Source organism: Mus caroli, unplaced genomic scaffold (genome assembly GCF_978045245.1).
Source record: "Mus caroli unplaced genomic scaffold, Mus_caroli_1 scaffold_15, whole genome shotgun sequence".
Lineage (NCBI taxonomy): Eukaryota > Metazoa > Chordata > Mammalia > Rodentia > Muridae > Mus > Mus caroli.
In genome coordinates, this window is record NW_028227270.1 from 91,244,398 (window position 1) to 91,260,772 (window position 16,375).

Below are 16,375 nucleotides of genomic sequence, written 5' to 3' on the forward strand. Positions count from 1 at the left end.
CAAACAAACAAACAAACAACAACAACAAACCTAGGGTCAGGAGATGCAGCTTAGTGGTACAGTGCTTGCTTAGCATGCAGAAGTCCCTGGGTCCCAGTACACAGACTGCTAAGCCACTCATCCTTCAACAAAAATCTTCATGCCTTTGAAAACATAAAGATTTTATTCCATATTTTTCACATCACTCCTTGCTTTTTGCTTTTTAAATATAAAGTTATGCATTACTGACAAAGAAAGTATAAAGGTTTCTTCTTACATATTCTTATGGAATTATTAAATGAAACCTGACTACCTCGGCTGAATTGTCTCTGCAGAAGCAGAAATATAAGCCTACTGCAGTGGGCCACAACCGTAATCCCAGCAGTAGGAGGTAGATGCAGGCAGGAGTTTGGTGTTAATTGACTTCTGTTATTCGATAGAACAACTATTTTTTTAGTTATTCTTCGCTATAGAAGAGAAGGAAATTAGTTGGGCATGGTGGCGCATGCTTTTAATCCTAGAGATCTGGAGGTAAAGGCAGGTCGATCTGTGAGTTCGAGGCCAGTTTATTCCATATAATGAGTGACGGTGCAATCAAGGTTTTATAGAGATGCAGTCTCAAAAGAGATAGAGATGATAGATAGGTAGATAGATAGATAGATAGATAGAGGAGGGAACTGGTAAAATGTAATGAATGTAATGAAAATTATTTACTCCGGAGGTAATTATTCTGGTAAGTACTTAAAGTCTCCAGTCCCTTTTTGTGAATAACGAGTAGTTATAATAAATGGCGAGATGTTTATGTTAATCTCTTAACTGTGCAGGACAAGTTATAAGGTTATAACTTTGCAGAAGTTAGTTGATAAGCCAACATAATGAGGTAGGAATGTATTTTCACCTTTGTTTATAGATGAATGTGGTAATAATTATAGATAGAACCAAACGCAAACTTGAAACAACGATCTGTTTTGACCTCTCCGGTCTGCCGTCGCGGAGCATGCGCAAATCAGCCCGGCGGGACACAAGTGTCATGGCGCTCTCCATCTGAAGTCTGTGCAGTTTCCTGGCAGGGGCTTGTGGTTTGTTCCTCTCAGTTCGGACAGGTGAAGTTCTGGATCTGTGTATACTGGGGCAAATGGATCAGTGCTCAGCGACGGTGGGCCGAGCTGCATTTTGGGCGGAGCTTCGTTTCCGCAGGTTTTCTCCTTTGGGCCGATCGCCCGCTTGTTCTCGCAGTTTGGAAAAGACTTGGCGGCTGGCGTGGAGAGTCGGACTCTGGAGCGCTGCCTGGAGAGAGGCCGGCGTGGCGGCAGACACTGCTGGCTGGCGACGTCAGGGACTTCCAGTCTGCTCTAGCCTCATTTCCCTTCTCGCTTTTCCCGTGAATGTACTTGTGCTACGCGATCAGGGCTTCAGGAGATGAGTTTTTTGCACTGAAGTTGGGCATAGGGGCAGAGGTCGCTTGTGTTTTTGCGCCCCCTTCCCCTCTTTTCTTTGCTCCCTTGCTTAGAAAACTTTCCTGTGTCATAAGGGATCACTTGTTTCTTACTTGGTGATTTTCATTGTGCTCAGGTGTTACAGTGCAGGGTAGCAGTTTTAAAAGTGGCTAGATGCATCTTTTTTTTTTTTTTAAAGGAAGTTGTAAAGAGGTCATACACTGGTTTTATGAACTTATAGGGTACTCACATTTTCTAATTAATTTTAATTTTTCAGATCATCTTTCAAGAGGACTTGAGACCAATTTCAGATAATCAAGGTATTGGTTTATTTTAGTTTCTAATATTTGAGTAATTAGTTCTACATTAGAATATGAAGAAAGATGTCTTAATTTTTTAGTAATTAGCCAGTATCATTTTGTGAAAACTAGATTTCTCTATAACTTCATCGGAGAGACATTTTTGTATCTCTTCCTTAGTTTTTCATTTTCATTAAGAAGTGAGACATGCTCTCTTTCCCATCTGTGGTACATCTGTTTTCTTGTTTGGCTGTTGCTTAGTCCCTGTTATATCCTACTTCTCTACTTGGCTGTTAAATATGACTTTCTTTCTTTTTTAAAATATGTATTTATAATTTTATGTGCACTGGGATTTTGCCTGCATGTATGTCTTTGTGAGGTTATCAGATCCTGGAATTACAGACAGGTAAGAGCTGCCACGTGGTTGCTGGGAATTGAACCCTGTTCCTCTGGAAGAGCAACCAGTGCTCTTAACTCTGAGCCATTTCTCCAGCCCAAATATGGCATTCCTGAAGAAGGCTCATTTCTGTACCTCTTCTAGCTGGTTTATCTTGTTTCTCTCTCTCTCTCTTTTTTTTTTTTTTTGGTTTTTCGAGACAGGGTTTCTCTGTGTAGCCCTGGCTGTCCTGGCACTCACTTTGTAGACCAGGCTGGCCTCGAACTCAGAAATCCGCCTGCCTCTGCCTCCCGAGTGCTGGGATTAAAGGCGTGCGCCACCACGCCCGGCTTCTCTCTCTCTTTTTTTAAAATTTATTTTTATTTTTTAAATTTCTTGAGATGTTGTCTTAATGTTTATCCCTTGCTAGCCTGGAACGCAATATCTAGACCAAACTTGCAGGTGCTGGGATTAAGTGTGTGCACCACCGTGCCAGGCCGGATTCTTGTTTCCTCTCTGTGTGATTCACTGCTGTTAAACATGGCTACTTGTCTTTGTGTGTGAATGGCCTTTCCCTCATGGCTGACTTTACTGACAGCTCTCTGTGCTTATCAGATACTATATATCTTCTTTGGAAGTATGTCTGTTCGGATCCCTTTCCCGTATTTTAATTTGGGGTTGTTTGTATTTTTGAGTTCTTTATGTACTCTGATGAGAGGCCCTTATTGTATTCTGTGAGTTACTACTGTTTCCTCCCACTGCATGCTCTCTCATGGTCTTCATGTTGTCTTTGAAGCATGAGAATTGTTTTGTTTTGTTTTTTCTCTTTTTTGAGAACAGGTTTCACATAGTCCAGGTTAGCTTCAAATTTGATTTGTATCTGAGACCAGCCTTTAAGTCCTGATCCTCCTGCCTTAAGTTCCCATGTGCTGGCATTGCAAGCACAAGCCACTGCATCTAGCTGAAACACTAATTTTGATGAAGTCTAACCTGTTGTTTCCTTTTGTGCTCTTGCTGTCCTAACTAAGAAGCCAGTGTCTAATTGGGAAACTTGACACTTGTGATAGCTGTAAGACTCTTCTAGTAGTAGGTCCGTAAGCTTAGGTGTGTAGTCCCTGTGAGTTAACTTTTGCGTCTGATGCGAGATGGGGCCCCAGCTGCGTTTCCTTGCGTGTGGCTATCTAGTTGTTTTGGTGTCATTTGTTGAGAAGACTGTTCTTTTGTTTTATACACGTTACAGTCACTTGATTCAGTAACGTCTATTTGGCATGCCCTCTAAGTCAGTCTTTATGAAATAATAACTCTAGAACAGTAGATATCAAAGTTACTGGAGGGTCTGATGAACCTGATATTTGTATCTGTGAGGAGATTTCTAGAGAGGTTTAGCTGACGAAGGAATTTGTGGCCTGGATGCGGGCTGTGCTTTAAGACTGAGTTAGAAAGTGTGTAAATGGAGGGAGCCTGCTGAGCACGAGCACTCCTCCCTGCCTCCTGACTGTTGGTGCAGTGTGATGAGCCACCTAATGCCATCAGACCTTCTTTGCCTGGTTGGACGGTAGCTTTCTAAATTATTAGCCAGAATCACCAATTCTAAGAATAGCCTTGCTGGTTGGTGGCTATGAATGACGTAAAAGAGTCCTGGCTCCAATAACTCCAATCACTTCCAGAATGTATCTCTGCCTAAGGACTATAGGAGACTATGCATCTCAAACGGAGTGGAGACACCTGAATAGCTGGTAGCTCATGACAATGCAGGGTGAAAAGAACCTTGTTGGGACCTCACGCTTGAGTTAGGCAGTAGTAAGCTTACTCTAAGACAGTGGTCAGTTCACACAGTAACAGACTGGAAGGCAAGCATAAGGCAGTAAAGAAAGAAGTGATCTCTCTGTGTGGGATGGCCTCCATCTGTGTTGGGCCCTTTTTTCAGTCCCACCTCCTTTCTTTGGTAAGAAAATAATTTTTAGAAAACTCCTAAGGTCAGCGAATGTTCAGTTTCTTTCCAACACTTCTTCACAGTCCAAGCCTGTGCATTTTAGATCTGAAAGAGGAAGAATTTCCTAAATGTGTTCAAACTTATTTTTTTTCACCGACAGATATTGCATGTAAATGGAACCTATGTGGGAAAGGCCAATCTTAATGACTGAGCTGGTGAACCGTTGGTTCTAGGAGGCGAATGCCCAGTCCAAAAGATGTTAGACTCCAGAGGGCGAGTAGTGGCTCCCGTGAGTGAGCCGAGGACGGTTGCACCTCAGGTGCTCAATGCAGTCATTATGTCTGCATCTCTTGCTAGGCTTCATTCCTTAGGTAGGTGGCTTCTTTGGCTTGTCACAGATTTCACCAAGTTGACCTGTTAGCCCAACTTCATCCACTTGATTGAAAAGAGAAGCTGTCTTTACTGTCAGTTGTTGTAAAGGTCTTTTCTGGCTGGATCGTCTTGTTGTGACTGACTCTGAACAAATCACTGTCTAGGAAAAGGAAGGAAGAATCGACTGACTGGGATGTGCTCATTACCATAACAGTTTTTAGGATGGGTGCTTGGCTCACTTCTTTTTTTCTTTTACTGATGATAGATATATAAGTGGCTGAGATTTAAATAGAGGTTTGAATTATGATGCACACGCTGTTAAAGTTTTAAAGCAAACATTGCAAATTCCAGGCACAAAAATAGGTCTGGTAGGAAGCCACTCTGTTATTTGGATGATGTGAGTAGAAAGATGGGAATCCTACAGAGGAACAAAGAGGGAGCTCCTCAGACAGGCTTGAAGACACGTGACTATATAGCGGTGGCTCTCAACCTTCCTAATGCTGCAACCCTTTAATACAGTTCCTCATGGTGTGGTGACCCATAACCTTAAAATTACTTTTAGTGCTACTTCATAAACTGTAAATTTGCTATTGTTATGAATTGTAATGTAAATAACTGTTTTTTGATGGTCTTAGGTGACCCCCGTGAAGTTATTTGCACCCCCCAAAGGGGTCATGACCTACAGGTTGAGAACTGCTGATTTATAGTCTTCACGCTGGTTCAGATAACCTAATGAGGAAAGTTAATAGGTAATAGATGCCATAGTATGTATGGGCCTAGACTCTTTCTTTTCTGCCGAGCTTCAACCCCAATTCATTTCTTCTTTCTTTGAGGTTATTTTATTTTATATATATGAATATTTTGCATGCATGTACATATGTGCACCACATACATGCCTGGTACCTTTGGGGTTCAGAAAAGGGTATCAGATTCTCTGGAACTGGAATCATAGATAGTATTGAGTCACCATGTGGGTGCTGGGAACAGAACCCAGGTCCTCTGCAAGAGCCACAGGCTTTCTTATCTGCTAAACCATCTCTCTATCCCCTTCTCTAAGACTTTTATCATTATGGCATGTTGGATTTTGTCAAAGGCATCTATTGAGATGATTATGAGGTTTTTTTCATCTTTAAGTTCATTTATGTCATTTATTGGCTTAATATAGCTGAACTATCTCTACATCTCTGGGATACAGTTAATTTAATGTTTTTGATATATACCTACCTGTGTTTGGTTTGTAAACATTTTATTCATGATTATAACATTAGTGTTTACCAGGGGTATTGGCTGGTAGTTTTCTTTTTCTTTCTTTCTTTCTTTCTTTCTTTCTTTCTTTCTTTCTTTCTTTCTTTCTTTCTTTTTTTTTAATGTGTGTGTCTTTATTTGGTTTTGATATTAGAGTAATACTTTGTAGTTGTTTACCAGTACTAGTTTTGATTGGCATAGCTGTCCTGTGTGTGTGCATGCATGACTCACCATATTATATGTATATGAGCGTTTTTGCCTGTATGTATTTATGTGCACCAAAAATGTGCCTGGTGCCCAAGGAGGTCAGAAGGTGCCAGATCCCTTGAACTGGACTTAGGATGGTATTGAGCTTCTGTGTGGGTACTGGAACTGAACCCTGGACTTCTATAAAATCAGCAAGTTCTCTTATCTGCTGAGCCATCTCTTGAGCCCCACCAATCACTCTTGTTTGTTTTTTTGTTTTTTTTGTTTTTGTTTTTCGAGACAGGGTTTCTCTGTATAACCCTGGCTGTCCTGGAACTCACTTTGTAGACCACGCTGGCCTCGAACTCAGAAATCCGCTTGCCTCTGCCTCCCGAGTGCTGGGATTAAAGGCGTGCGCCACCACCGCCCAGCCCCACCAATCACTCTTAAAGTCAGGTATACCAATTCCTTCTCACAGTACTGGAGGCCTTGGTGGTCACTCAGCAGCAGTGGCTGATGGGAATTGCTGGCTTTCTGTTTCCTTTCTCTTGAAAAGACCCTGTCCTACTTTCTTTCCATAGTATTAGTTATGACATTTTCAGTTCAGTCATGGGTGTTCTATATCTGCAGGACTTGCATGGTTGTTTCCCTGGTTTATCTATGTTTTCTGTGGACTTAGGTCTCACAGAGTTGAGAAGATTCAAGGTTGGTAAGAATTGTTGACCGATACCATGCTAAGTGGATTTTTATAAACCTGTGCTATTTGTAACTTTTTCTGTCCTACAAAAGATGCCTTCTGAGTCTTGTGATGTACTGCTGGATGACATAGAAGATATCATATCACAGGAAGATTCAAAGCCACAAGATAGACAGTTCTCAAGAAAGCATGTGTTTCCTAAAGTACGAAGGCGGAATACCCAAAAATATTTGCAAGAAGAGCCCAGGCCACCAAGTGACAGGTAAGCATTCCTCAGAATTACATTCACTTCCATTCCAGGAGAGGCTGGCACTGCTGGCCTACACTGTATCCGTATGTGCAGTAACTCCAGGTATAGGATCTTTGTATTTCTAGTAGGAAACATAGAGCTTCAAAAAAAAAAGAATTGCTTCAAATCTGGCAAGTAATAGGTTAAAAACTCAGAAATTTCTAATTCTTCATACCAAGGGCATAGGGAATTAGGGGAACAGATATGATCAAATTACATTGAAGAGAATTTTCCAAGAATTAATTAAATACAAAACAAAATACCAGTTTAAATGTTCTTTGAAGGAAGGTGATAGGACACTAGGAATTGTTTTGATTTGACTATAGTTGGTATAAATCTGTTGTAATTGCAAATTAAAGCTTTGTGAATCCTCTGTGGCAGGGGTGTTTTGAACGTGTGATTATTCTTAGCATATTAGTGAGTGCTTAGGGATCACACACAAAGGCACTGGGCACAAAAACCATTGTCCTGTCTATACTTTGGTGGGTTCTGGACAGTAAGAGTATAATAGAGGGGATTGCCTAGCTGTCCATGTTAGCCTGTAACTGTTCACCTAGTAAATGGTGGGCAGCTTTCATGTTTACTTTGTTTAGATGATTGAGCTTTTCAAGGCTCTGCATGGAGAAGGTGTTTTTTTAATTTTTATTTATTTATTTTATTAGATATTTTCTTCATTTACATTTCAAATGCTATCCTAAAAGTCCCCTATACTCTCCTCCCGCCCTGGTAAAAGGTGTTTTAATTAGTGGAGTTTGTCACATTTATTCCAAGCATGTCTTTATTATCATTTCTGTTTACTTTTAAATTGTTAGGACAGTCTAAGAGGAAAGTCTTTTTGTCCTTCCGAGATAAATTCTTTAGAAACCTGTGACTGGAGTAACATTAATTATGGAGTTTTCAAGTTTGGTTATTTTTAATCTGTAAATTTTAAGTGGATAAAGATTGCAACTAGTATTTAAGAGTTTGTGAATGGACAGTTCATCAGCCTTTGTATTTATTTATTTATTTATTTATTTATTTATTTATTTATTTATTTTCCGAGACAGGGTTTCTCTATGTAGCCCTGGCTGTCCTAGAACTTACTCTGTAGGCCATTAATTATGGAGTTTTCAAGTTTGGTTATTTTTAATCTGTAAATTTTAAGTGGATAAAGATTGCAACTAGTATTTAAGAGTTTGTGAATGGACAGTTCATCAGCCTTTGTATTTATTTATTTATTTATTTATTTTCCGAGACGGGTTTCTCTATGTAGCCCTGGCTGTCCTAGAACTTACTCTGTAGGCCAGGCTGGCCTCGAACTCAGAAATCCACCTGCCTCTGCCTCCCAGGTACTGGGATTAAAGGCGTGCACCACCACTGCCTGGCTGTTTTTATTCTTTTGTTTTTGTTTTTGTTTTTGTTTTTGTTTTTATTCTTAATATGTTTTCTGTGTTGTATATTGTGTAAATGTTCATGAGAGTGTACAGGTACCTCTGTGTGTGTGTGTGTGTGTACATACTACAGGTCAGATTAGGTATCTTCCTTGATTGCTTTCCACCTTATTTCTTGGGACAGGGACAGGGACTGTCACTGAAGCTGGAGCTGTTGATTCTGCTAGGGTGGCTGCCTGTTTGTTCTAGTGATTCTTCTGTCTTCTCCCTGACAGGCACTGGGGTTGCATATGCCTGCTCCTCCACCTGACTTTTTTCTGGGTGCTGGGTGTCCAGTACCCCCAGGTCATATCCTCATACTTATAGGGTAGTACTTTATGGCATCACCGTCTCCTCAGCCCTTACTTCCTGTTTTGGGTGCTCGTGCTGCCACTGCCATCTTCGGTGTGACCGTTTGTATCTTTCTAAAAGCTGCATCAGTCATTAGTGCTATGGTGAGTAGGAATTAAAACTACAATCCAGAGAAGACCTTTTTCTGAGGCAAGATCTTTGTAGCTTGGTCCACAGATGACCCTGAACTTCCTGCTTCTCTTTCCTAAGTGCTGGGATTACAGTTGTGTGCCACCTGGCTTGAAAGGACCTTTTTAAAATTTGTATTTAAAATGTTTTTAAAAAATGACATCATACTTATGATGCATGAGCATGCATGAGCGCGTGCTGAAACATGTGAGTGAAGGTCAGAAGTCAGCTTGTAGGAGTTGGTTCTCTAACGTGGATCTCAGGGTTGGACTCAGGTCATCAGGCTTGGGTGCAGGCACCATGACCTGCTAAGCCTTCTCATGGATCCAAAAGGACATTATTTATTTACTTTTAACATCATTTTTACCTTCTATTGAAGATAGATTTTTTTCAACATAATATTCTGACTATGATCTCTCCTTCCTCTACTCCTCCCAGCTCCTATCCATCTCCTCTCCCATCTAGATCCACCCCTTTTCTGTCTCTCTCAGGAAACAAACAGAATAAAATAGTGTAGTAAGATAAAACAAAAAGGCATTGACCTATGACTATAGTGTCAATTTATTGCTACATTTGTTTGGTTTTACTCTAGTGTCTGGCCTATCCAGTCTGGCCCAACATTGTTGGGGATGTGTTCTGTCTCATGGAGTGGGCCATAAATGCAATCAGACATTAGCTGGCATGTCTCACAAGCCTTTTGCTCCTGTTGTGCTAGTGCAGTGATTCTCTGTCTTCCTAATAATGTGACCCTTTAATACAGTTCCTTATGTTGTGGTGACCCTCAACTATAGAATTACTGCATCGCTACTTCATAACTGTAATTCTGGTATAGCTATGAATTGTAGTGTAAATATCCGACATGGGGGATATGCATCCTCCAAAAGGGTCATGAGCAGAGGGTTGAGAAGCTCCACAGCACCGCACTAGTGCATCTGGTATGGAGGTCACCATTGTAGTCTGAAGAGTTTGTAGCTGGGTTAGTATTTACCCTCTCCTCTAGTAGTTTGCAGAGTACATTCAGTACTGTGACCATTTAGTCGGTAGTGGTGAAGGCTCTTGGTAGGCAACAACTGGACTTCTCCATGTTCAGTGAGATGTGTAGGTATTGTCTTCAGCAGTAGGGCCTTGCCATAAGCATATGGAGAGCAATCTTATCAACAGCCTGGGTTGTTTTGGGGTTCCCATGGGACCCTTTGACCAACAACTCAATTAGAGGTAACCTATTTCTAGTCCTGGCATTTGGTGACAAAGATGCAAAAGGACATTGTATAAATACAGAGATCCTTCTTGTGATTCCTTGGTTATTTTATCTAGATATTAGTTTTAAAACACTTTACTTATTATTGTGTCTGTATGCAGAATGTGTTTAAGTCTTAGGTAGGGTTTTTATTTCTGCAATGAAATACCATGACCAAAAAGCACGCTGTGAGGAGAGGGGATTATTCAGCTTACACTTGCTTTCATGGCACTTTCTTCATTGAAGGACATCAGGACAGGAACTCAAACGACTGTTTCATTGAGGTAGAAGCTGATGCAGAAGCCATGGAAGGATTCTGCTTACTGGCTTGCTCCCAATGGCTTGCTCAGCCTTCTTTCTTATAGAACCCAGGACCACCAGCCCAGGGATGGTACCACCACGATGAGCTGGGGGACAAGTGCATTTACTTGCCAATCTAGCTCACTGACCCTTATTTTAGAGTTTTGTTGCAACGGCAGATTTTAAAATAGTTTGATGCATTCTGTAACTAGGTTGTGAATTGATTCGTTTGTTTTTTGTGTAATGTGCCCTAAAATCATCTAGTGGCTTTTATCTTAAAAATCACTTACAGATACTTACTTTGTTTTAATTGCTTACTTAACAGCACTATTCCAGGCATACAGAAAATTTGGATACGAACATGGGGCTGCTCACATAATAATTCGGATGGAGAATACATGGCTGGACAGCTTGCTGCCTATGGCTATAAAATTACAGGTAATGAGATCCATAATGTATTTTATTGATTATATTTCAGAGTTGCAGATTTTGGAGACAGGTAGTCTAGCCCCAGCAGTTTAAGGGAATTTTAGAGTAATTTAATGATAGGAAGGTAGAGCACTAATAGCTACTATATATTATTAGATAACTGGTTACATCTTTCTTGACTTCTATTGTATTTCTGTTTGTTTATATTACATTTTATTTGTGTGTGTATATGCAGGGTGGAGGAGTGGGAGGGGTCACACATGTGCAGTGGTACACATGTGGAGGTCAGGAGACAGCTGCAGGAGAGGAGACCTCTCTTCTGTGTGGGATCTTGGGGCAGGCTTGACGACAGGTGCCTTTGCCCACTGAGCCATCTCACCTGCCTGGTTATTTTAAAATAACCTTAAAACCTTTTGTATTTTGAAGTGAAACTGCAGGAAATTCATGTAAGGCCAAAGGAGGGCATTAGATCCTCTGAGTTTGGAGTAACAGTCAGTGAGAGCTGCTTCGTGGGTATCAGGACTTAAACTGGGGTCCTCTGGAAGAGCACCGTGGTTTGAAATGTTGAGACATATATCTAGTCCCACTTTTAGCAATTTTTATTCTATTTTTTATGGCACTTTATTTTATGTATAGCGGTACAATTTACACATTAAATAACATAAGAGGATGATTATATGTATTTTTTTTTGGACAGAGTTTCACTTTGTAGCTCTGGCTGGTCTGGAACTTGTTTTGTCAACTGGTTGGCCTTGAACTCACAGCATTGATCCTTCTGCTTCTCTTGGGATTAAGACATATACCACCACGACTAGTCTAGCTTCATATTTACTGTGTGTATGTGCACTTCCGTGGGCTCTGGAGATCCAGACTGTTAGCTTGTGGAGGGAGTACTTTATACCCTGAGGCATCTCCACAGCCCCCCTTGTTGTCTTTTTTAACACTGTGGACTTCGCTGAGTCTTTACCTCTGCTAAACATAACCTTTGTCTTGAGCTATACTTCCCCAACTCTCTGTAGACCTCAAGTTTAGACCTGAAACATAATTTTCATGGTTTCTGGATTACTGATGTCAGGTGTTTTGATTATTGTAGATTAGTGGGCTTTTATTAATATTATTCATTTAAATTGTTTTTGTTAATTAAGTATGGGCCTAAAGTATCAGTGAATATAACATAGGTGTAAAATTTAGATTTCATGTACTGAATACAGGGATTATTGGAAAGAAGTCAAGATTTCTTAATAGCTACTTGTAGACATTTTACTATTTGGTGAAGAAACATGATTTGGGTAAAGATACTTGAAATTGCTGTTTGTAACTCCAAGTCTGATACATGATAATTCTGCAGGAAAACGTAAGATTTGGAGTGAAGGAAAAGATTCATCGTTTAAAAAAATATTGCTCTGAGACAGGGATTCAGATTCCCCAAGTAGTTGAGGATGGCTTTGCATTTCTGCTCCTCCGTGTGGTTTGGTGCTGGGCTGGAACCCAGGGCAGGAGCGTGCTAGGCAGGCAGGCCACCTGCGGAGGAGAGCCCATGGAGATGGGTGGTGTTTTCCTAACAAACGTCACACAGAACAATTAGTATCAAGAAGAGTGGGAGATGATAGAATTAAATGGGCAAGGTGGCAAGTAAGTAAACTTTCTTCGTGGGAACTAGTGTTTTTAAAAGGAATATGTTGTGGCTGGGCTGGCAGGTGCACTTGGGGAACTGAGGCAGGAGGACTGTGAGTTGTAGGTAGCTGCTGTGTAATGGGACACTGTCTCAGAAACAAGTGGAAACGTGATGTGAACACCTGCATCCCAGGAGCACATTCCTCCAGGAAGCAGGCTGTAGGCTGACCTCTGCCCTAGGAAGGCTCTGGTTGTTGTTTCTGTTGAAGAGCTTGCCAAATTATCTCCAGTGTCTTCATTTGTGGTAAACTGTCATGTCTTCTCACATGAAGTGTTAGAAACAGTGACCTGTGGGTAAGATTTGGGGCATGCTAGTGAATAATGCTGTTTTAGTTAACAGTAGACATTTCATCTTTTATTTTTTCTTACTCTATAGCCCAGGCTGGCCTTAAACTCACAGGAACACTCCTGCCTAGGCTTCCTTAGTGAGCACTGGGATTTTTGGTAGGTACATTTCTGTTTGTCATAATTGGTTCTGGGAACTCTTGAAGAGTAGCAGCAATTCTGGTTTATTTATTGATTTTAACATACTGCCTCATTGTCTCCTTCCTCTGTAAGGACCAGGCTGGCCTCAGCTCATAGAGCAGCAGTACTTCTTATGTTTTCTGGGTCTCTTCAGACTCCCTCGTAATACAGTTCTATCAAAAAATTCATTACAACTGCGTACGTAGTTCTAGTAAAATATGAGCCTGGCTTCCCTAGGTGGGTCCTGCATTCACAACAGTTATGTTAATGTGTACACCTGTTGCTCATGGGTATTGCATGTGCATGATGGTTTATGGGAAAGTCTGCCCCCGGTTGAGTCCTCATAGGCACATGAGGGGACTGTGTGCTTGTGGACTATCTTATGGAAGTCAGAACTGAGTCTTTATCTTGGGTGTCCTAGTTTCAGAAAGCTTAAACATGGCTAGGCTTTTACATACTTGATGGTTTCTTTGTATCTTTGTATTCAATTGGCAAGTATGTTGTGAGCATACTGTGTATTCATGGGTAGAGTTCTGGGAACTTGTGGAGATACAAAAGGAAGAATCTTTATATTCTTGCTTAAATCTTAGAGGTTGTCTTGGGCAATGCTTATTTCTAATGGATTCTTTCTTTCTCTTTTAATAATAGAGAAAAGTAGGATCTGCTGTAGTTAAAAACTTTTATAACCTGTATTTTAGAAATACTGTAGCATTTTGTGTTTGATTTGAGGAACAGTCTGTGTGACGCTCGTGTAGGGAGACAGCACAGTGGACTGACTCAGGTGTATAGAGTACTCCTGGGCTTTGGCCACTCAATGTGAAGTATCTTTAACTTGTGTGCCTGAGGTCAGTTTCATGTATTTGATTCATGTATGGAGAATTTTATATAGGAAATGCATACAAGGATCACATTACTGATTAATTATTAAAATGAAATTTTTAGCTTGTGTTGATGTTGACAGAAGTAATGCTTGTTACATAAAGTTACTTAAAAACAGCAGTGACAGCAAATGTTGCCTGGTTATCTCTATTTCCTTTGCTGGCTTGTGCTGATGTCACTTCACACGAACATATCAAGCTTACCTAGATGATAAATTACATTAAGACACAGAGTAAGCTGAGTGTGGCGATAGATGCCTTTAGTCCCAGCACAACTAAGAGGGTTGCAAATGATATACACTCTGATTGTGCGTGCCTTAAGTTGTGGAAGATGATCAGTGTTATTGAACACCAGTTATATCCCTCACCCCCTTTTTTATGCAAAGTAATTTTTTCTTGCTTTTAATTGAAAAGATTTAAAAAACCAACAAAACCCATGTTTTCTGATTATATTTCTCCTCCCCCAGCCCCTCCCAGATTTCCCCACTTCCCCACTCGCCCAGATTCCACCCTTTCTCTCATTAGGATACAAAGAGGCAATAAGTAAGTAAATAAAATAAAAAAACACAAACAAACAAACCAGACTAGGACAGAACAAACAAACAAGCAAACCAAAGGAAAAGTGTCTGAGATAAAGCTCAAGAAACATCACACATGCAGAAACTCCATAAAAATACAAAATGGGATATCATTTATACATGCATGCATACATGCAAAGGGCCTGTAAGGTTAAAAAAACAGCCCTGAAAAAACATTATGAGACCTAGAACCTCCAAAAATGCTATTGAATTTGTTTTATGTTGGCCATCTACTGCTGGCTGTGAATGAGGCCTAGCGCTGAGTAGTGACTAGACTCCATTGGATCAAATGTTCTTTTCCTTTCTGAGCAGTTAGCAATTGGAGATAGCTTCTGGACTAGGGTGTGGGCATGTGTCTACTTGCCCTCTCACTGCTGGGACCTTTACAGGACCTATGAGTGCAGTCACAGTCTGCATGAGTTCATATGTGCATCTTGCTGTCTTTAGAAGGCCTGCTTCTTTGGTGTTCTCCACCCCCTCTGGCTCTTACAATCTTTTCGCCTCTTCTGCAGGGTTCCCTGAGCCCTGAGGGAGGGAATTAATGGAGACACCCCGTGTAGGGTTGGGTGTTCCGAGCTCTCTTACTGTATGCTTATTGTCCAGTTGTGATGTGAGTCTCTGTTTATTCTCATCCACAGCTGATGCTGACTGAGGAAGATGCTAATCTATGGATATAGCAGAATGTCATTAAGTATTGTCTTAATTGTTATTTTTCTTTAGTAGAAGAGTAGTATTTGGATCTCCTATGTCCCTGGTCTAGCTATTCCAAATTCTTGGACACATGAGCAGATTCAGAGACAGGTTCATCTCATGGAGTGGGACTCAGATCTAATCATACGTTACTTGGTTTGTCCTACAAGTCTCCTGCCATTATTGCATTAGCACATTTTGCATGTAGAACACCGTTGTAGATCAAAGAATTTGTTGCTTAGTTGGTGTCTACCTTTCTCCTTTGGTAGCATGCAGAATGTCTTCTGGTTCTGTGACTGTTTAGTCAGTAGGAGTCAAGGCTCTAGGTAGGCAATAGTTGGACTCCTCCACGTGCAGTGAGTTGTTGTCTTCAGCAGTAGGGCTTTACTCTAAGCTTGTGGAGAGCAGTATATAGTTCTGTAGTCTTGGCACCAATTTGCATTGAGGGTTCTAATGGCCAACAGCTTGATTGTATATAACTCCAAGAATACATTTTTTTTTTTAAAGACGTGCGCCACCACGCCCGGCTTTTTCTTTTTTTTTTTTAAAGTTTTATTTATTAGTATATGTAAGTACACTGTAGCTGTCTTCAGACATACCAGAAGACGGTGTCAGATCTCATTATGGGTGGTTGTGAGCCACCATGTGGTTGCTGTGATTTGAACTCAGGACCTCGGGGATAGCAGTCAGTGCTCTTAACTGAGCCATTTCATCAGCCCCCAGCAAGAATACATTTTTAAAAGAGAAAAATTGCAGTGAACAGACATAATGTCCAAATAAAACTAAAGACTTTAGTGAAAGTCATTAGAGTGGGTATATATGTGTTTGCATGTATGTGTGTGTTAATAATGACTGCATCATTTGGAAGGATTTTTATTATATAAAGCCATTTATATAATAGGGCATCACAATGTTACAATTTGAAAGGCCATTGATATATATAATTAATTGCTGGATGCTATGCATAGTTCTCTGTGGCCTCAAGGGACAAATGTATCTTTGAGAAATATAGCAGGACTGTTGTGCCACCAGGACTGGGTGGCCCACTTCAGAAGGAGAGCACTGTGGTAATGTGCTGCACAGCTCCACTGAAATACCATGGCCAGTATTTTTCCTATTAAAATAAAAATATTAAACATCCTACATATAATTTACTTTGTTTGCCAATAAATTTTGCCTGATTTACTCTAAGATCTTGCATGAAAGTTGTTGAGAAGAAAATTGCTTCTTATAAAGAGTTATTCTTTATATTATAAAAACTTGTGAGTATTCTCTATTCATATTTCTATAATCTATGCTCTCTATATTAACTATTTTGTTGAAATTTTGAAGTACTTGTGCTGGGGAGATAACTCACTCACTTGTGTGGTGCACAGGACTGAGATTCAGCTCTGTTATGTACTTAAAACAAAGACATGAGCAA

At 40.5% G+C, this 16,375-nt stretch overlaps 1 protein-coding gene across 1 annotated transcript in view; it reads left to right on the forward strand.

Annotated features, from left to right (window-relative positions):
* Positions 1 to 1,157: 1,157 nt before the first annotated feature.
* Positions 1,158 to 16,375, forward strand: part of Cdkal1 (CDKAL1 threonylcarbamoyladenosine tRNA methylthiotransferase) — a 561,841-nt gene continuing 546,623 nt past the window's right edge. The window contains 4 exon segments of the mRNA XM_085831198.1: positions 1,158 to 1,176; positions 1,693 to 1,735; positions 6,616 to 6,785; positions 10,564 to 10,676. Coding sequence (XP_085687324.1) covers positions 6,616 to 6,785; positions 10,564 to 10,676 — 283 coding nt within the window. The 5' untranslated portion in view covers positions 1,158 to 1,176; positions 1,693 to 1,735.